At 41.2% G+C, this 4389-nt stretch overlaps 1 protein-coding gene across 1 annotated transcript; it reads left to right on the forward strand.

Moving 5' to 3' along the window:
• Positions 1-1039: 1039 nt before the first annotated feature.
• On the forward strand, positions 1040-4088 carry LOC115823667 (C-type lectin domain family 4 member E-like). Its single transcript, XM_030787700.1, has 4 exons — positions 1040-1181; positions 3461-3603; positions 3747-3853; positions 3935-4088. Exons 1-4 carry the CDS (start codon positions 1040-1042, stop codon positions 4086-4088), a joined length of 546 nt encoding a protein of 181 aa, XP_030643560.1.
• The last annotated feature ends 301 nt before the right edge of the window (positions 4089-4389 follow it).

Here is a 4389-nt window from a genome sequence, read left to right on the forward strand (position 1 = left end):
CACAAATACCTTGCTTGTCATTGTATATGTACAACGAGATTCAATTTGCAGTACCAAGCTACATAGAAGTAATTAAATATAAATATAGAAATGTAAAATGATAAATATAAAGTACAAAAGGATAAATGGGCATGTGAAAAGGAGTAAATTATTGTGCATATCATGTGTGTGCATGGGTTACGGTCTTAGTTGTTTCTGGATGTAAAACTGTAAGCAGTTTTGTGTAAAAACATTAGCAGCGATGCAGTATATAGCATGCCCTTTAGTGCATGTCAGTACAGTGCAGGTAAGGTAGCAGCTTCACATGATTATGTTTGCATATGCACACATATACTCATAGAAAATATAATCTTATTGTCCTTTAATCTGAGGTGTCTCAGCAGATTGGTTCAGGAGGTTTATTGCTCAGGGGTAGAAACTGTTCCTCAATCTGGCAGTGCGGGGCCTGGTGCTCCTGTAGCGGCGTCCGGTAGGCAAGAGAGTGAAAAGGCGATGACAGGGGTGAGAAGGCGTCGTTGCAAATGGTGATGGCTCTGCGGAGATAGCGGGAGCTATCTCGATAGCTTCGAGAGGTGGCGGATGGGCTCCGATGACTCTACCCGGGTGGGCGGCTGATGACCTGCTGCAGAACTTAATTGTCTCTCTGTAACGTTACAGCTGATATACCAGGTCGAGATGCAATAAGGCGAGGATGCTGTCAATGCTAAAGCGGTAGAAGGTGACAAGCAGAACTTTCCTAAGGTTTACCTTCTTTGCTGTGGTGTCTGACACATTTCAGAAACTTTCAGTTGCTTATCGTAATTCAGTTGCTTATCGTATGTTTATGTTCTCATGGTCTGTTGTGGCTCCTCATTCGTAAAAAACATGAGTTTTCAATGCAGTAGATCAAACGGAGAAGTAGAGCATGTGGAGTGATGGTGTGAGGTTGTGGTCGTACAAGTGGTAAAGCAGTGTTGCATATAGCACTTTGCACAGAGAACTAGAGACTGTAGACTTCTGAGCTGATACACACTTCATCAGTGTGACTCAGGAGAACAGAATGGAGTTGAGTGACGATATATATGCCAATACAGGATTTATTGAGGACAACAAATCTGGTAGAGATGAAAGTGGGGACTCTTGTGAAAACAAGACTGAAACAAGACTGATGCCAAAGGGAAACTCAGACTCTCAGAGCCAAGGTAAATACTCTCCCTCTCTCTGGCACACACACACACACACACACACACACACACAGTCACAACTAAATGCATGCACATTCTCTTGTATATTCACATATGTTTGAATTGCATGTGTCTTGTGTTGCTCTATGTACATCAGCATTTAATACGACAATAATAAAGGACAACATCAGAGTCAAACTTTAAAAATACACCTTCAAAAATTTCCAGGGGACATTTGTTTTACAGATGGGAGCAGTGGGAATTCTTATGAAGATGTATATGCGAATGAAGAAACACTGCCAGTTCCATCTCCCTTTAACAGCCATCCACAACTTCATCACTCAGGTAAGCACAAAACCACACACTCACAGACTTACAAACACACACATGCTAAATGCATACACATATATAACCTGACACATGTATACTCATATTCACATATGCATACGTACAACCACATATTCATTTAAAAGATTCAAGCCTTTTGTTCTGTTTTATCAACTTCATCAACTGTTATGGTCAAAATTTAATTAAATTTAAAAATAAGGGAGAAGAGATATTCCTGAAAAATAAAGGTAAAACATCATAATCAATAAAGTACCAACAATTGTCTCGTTTCCCCCTTCAGGAAGTAAACCTGTAGGGAACAGATGTTACAGAGTGATGGCAGTGTGTCTGGGGCTGCTGTGTGTTCTCCTACTGGTTGTTGTCATAGTGCTGTGTGTCATCATTTACCGACATCACACCAGTATGACAGAGGAGAGAGAAAAGTTTAACCACCAGACTAGTTACAACATTACCATGGAGAGAGACCAGCTACAAACCAGTTACAATAATGTGATTGCTGAGAGAGACCAGCTACAAACCAGTTATGACAGTGTGATTCTTCAGAGAGACCAGCCACAAACCAGTTATGACGATGTGATTCTTCAGAGAGACCAGCTACAAACCAGTTATGACAAAATGACCAATCAGAGAGACCAGCTACAAACCAGTTATGACAAAATGTCCAATCAGAGAGACCAGCTACAGAAAGAAAAAGATGCGCTTCAGAGCAAAACTTCTGATTTGAGTAAGTACATATTCAAATTTTCATCACAAAAATACTCAAATTCTGACTGAAGCTGTCCAGTCCACCTACTGTTGAGATATTTACCACTAATACTTTGAAGTCATTCATTTATGTTTTCATGTTTCAAAACCTTGCTCTCACATAGTCAGTGGTTTTGCGTCAAAGTAGCTAACTGAAATGTTCTAAGTGTTGGCTCAGTGTTGTGAACGATCCCAGGGCCAGACGATAATATGACTCTTTGACTGTAGACAGTCAGCGCTGAAACACACCATGAATACAGGCTTGCTGAGTTTCCTTTGCTTCCGCTGATACATGTTACACTCTGCCAGGCTGCCTAATATTAGAAGCCTGGTAGAGGCCTAACACGCACCCATTTTCACAAAGTGGTTTCATCATGGCACAAAAGCTTTCTTTGTTTGCTATTTTAATCGCTTATGAACTTCTTCACCTCCCTCCTGATGTCCACTTGCACATGCTGCTCTTATATTTATCAGAACTCATTCTTATGAGTATATACGTGTTTCTTAGATGGTCTTGTGATTTTGGTTTGAAGAATTTTTTTGACATATTGACAAATATGTCAAAAGTGACCCAATGGTCACTGAAGCTACTCTAGTTTTCAAGTGTAAGTTCAAGCTGAATCACTGTTTACAGTCTCACAGGGCTTTACATGCCCAGAGGTTTACAGTAACCAAAGCAGGGTGGCACCCCCTGACTTAATCCTTATTGCGGTCAAGAACAAACCCAGATAATTGAGAAAAATGGGAGAAATCTTTAGCAGGACCACAGAGAGAGGAGACCCCTTCATGGCCATACACCTGTGCAATAGGTGCTGACCCCAGTGGGCAACAGAGTATATAGAGAGATGACAGGTAAACAAGGAGGATGCATTTTGGTCATTTTGCCAACAAGAGGGATGGCATCCTCCCTCAGCCCCCTACAAATCACCTACTAGGTTTAGAGTGCCTAATTCAATACCAGTTGTTAGCTTTTTCGAATCTACTTTCAGTTCCAATACAACTATGGAGCATATGCTCAGACGTATGTATCGCAATTGACCACAGCTGTTTATTGAAAGATACAAATAATAATTAAGTAAACAAATCAGTGTGGATTGCAAGGTATCTTGTCCAATAGATAGATAGATAATCAAGGCTCTTTCATTTCTATAGCCTACTACTCCCTCACCTTACTTCTAAACTTATATCTAATTTTTACTTAACAGGTAACCATCTTCGGCAAGGATGGGTGATCTATAAATCCAGTCTGTACTACATTTCCAATGAGGAGAGGACCTGGTCTGGGAGCAGACAGTACTGCAGAGACAGGGGAGCAGACCTGGTGATCATAAACAGCAAAGAGGAACAGGTGAGAGAGAGAGAGAGAGAGAGAGAGAGAGAGAGAGAGAGAGAGAAAGAGAGAGAGGAACCGAGACTGAAGGGTGGGCATGACAACATGTAGCTAGAGCTGAATCATATACTTCATCTTCTCACTCTTTGTGCTCTCACCAGGAATTTATTAAAGGTCTCAGTGGGGATAAGAAAGCTTTCATTGGTCTGACTGATGATGTCACAGAAGGGGTGTGGAAATGGGTGGACGGCACAGCACTGACCACTGAGTAAGGAATCACATAGTTATTTCTTGCTGTCAGTCTGTATCAGTCATACAGTGGACCGACACATTCTCTGTGTTGTTTCAGGTACTGGGACAGAAAGCAGCAGCAGCCTGATAAGGAACATGATGAAAACTGTGTTACTATTCAATATCAATATTCTTGTGACCGTTTGGAAACCTGGCATGATGTTCCGTGCTCTGGCAGATATTATTTTATCTGTGAGAAAGCTGTACAATGATGTCTTACATAATTAAACACACAGACTCACACACACACACACACAGACACAGACGCACATGCACACGCTCACGCACATGCACACACGCATGCACACACACACACACTGTGGGGAAAAAATATCGCTTTGCATTATGACTGTAATTTTTAGAAGGAAAATGTACCTCAGCGCCACTGTCATGACGAAGTATTAACGTTGTAGGGACCTGTGCTTGCTTAATTACTATATGCTGTAAAATGTCTCTGTGTGTTACAACAATGAGCATTTATTATGTAGAAGACAAGGCCTCTGTGTCTCTGCA

This window comes from Chanos chanos, chromosome 11 (genome assembly GCF_902362185.1).
Source record: "Chanos chanos chromosome 11, fChaCha1.1, whole genome shotgun sequence".
Taxonomy (NCBI): Eukaryota; Metazoa; Chordata; class Actinopteri; order Gonorynchiformes; family Chanidae; genus Chanos; species Chanos chanos.

What these genes read in the sequence shown, in the direction of transcription:
- LOC115823667 (XM_030787700.1), top strand. Translation starts at nt 1,040, where the DNA reads ATGGAGTTGAGTGACGATATATATGCCAATACAGGATTTATTGAGGAC. An exon ending in CTCAGACTCTCAGAGCCAAG is followed by an intron (nt 1,182 to 3,460) that starts GTAAATACTCTC and finishes TTTACTTAACAG; the next exon opens with GTAACCATCTTCGGCAAGGA. An exon ending in GGCACAGCACTGACCACTGA is followed by an intron (nt 3,854 to 3,934) that starts GTAAGGAATCAC and finishes GTGTTGTTTCAG; the next exon opens with GTACTGGGACAGAAAGCAGC.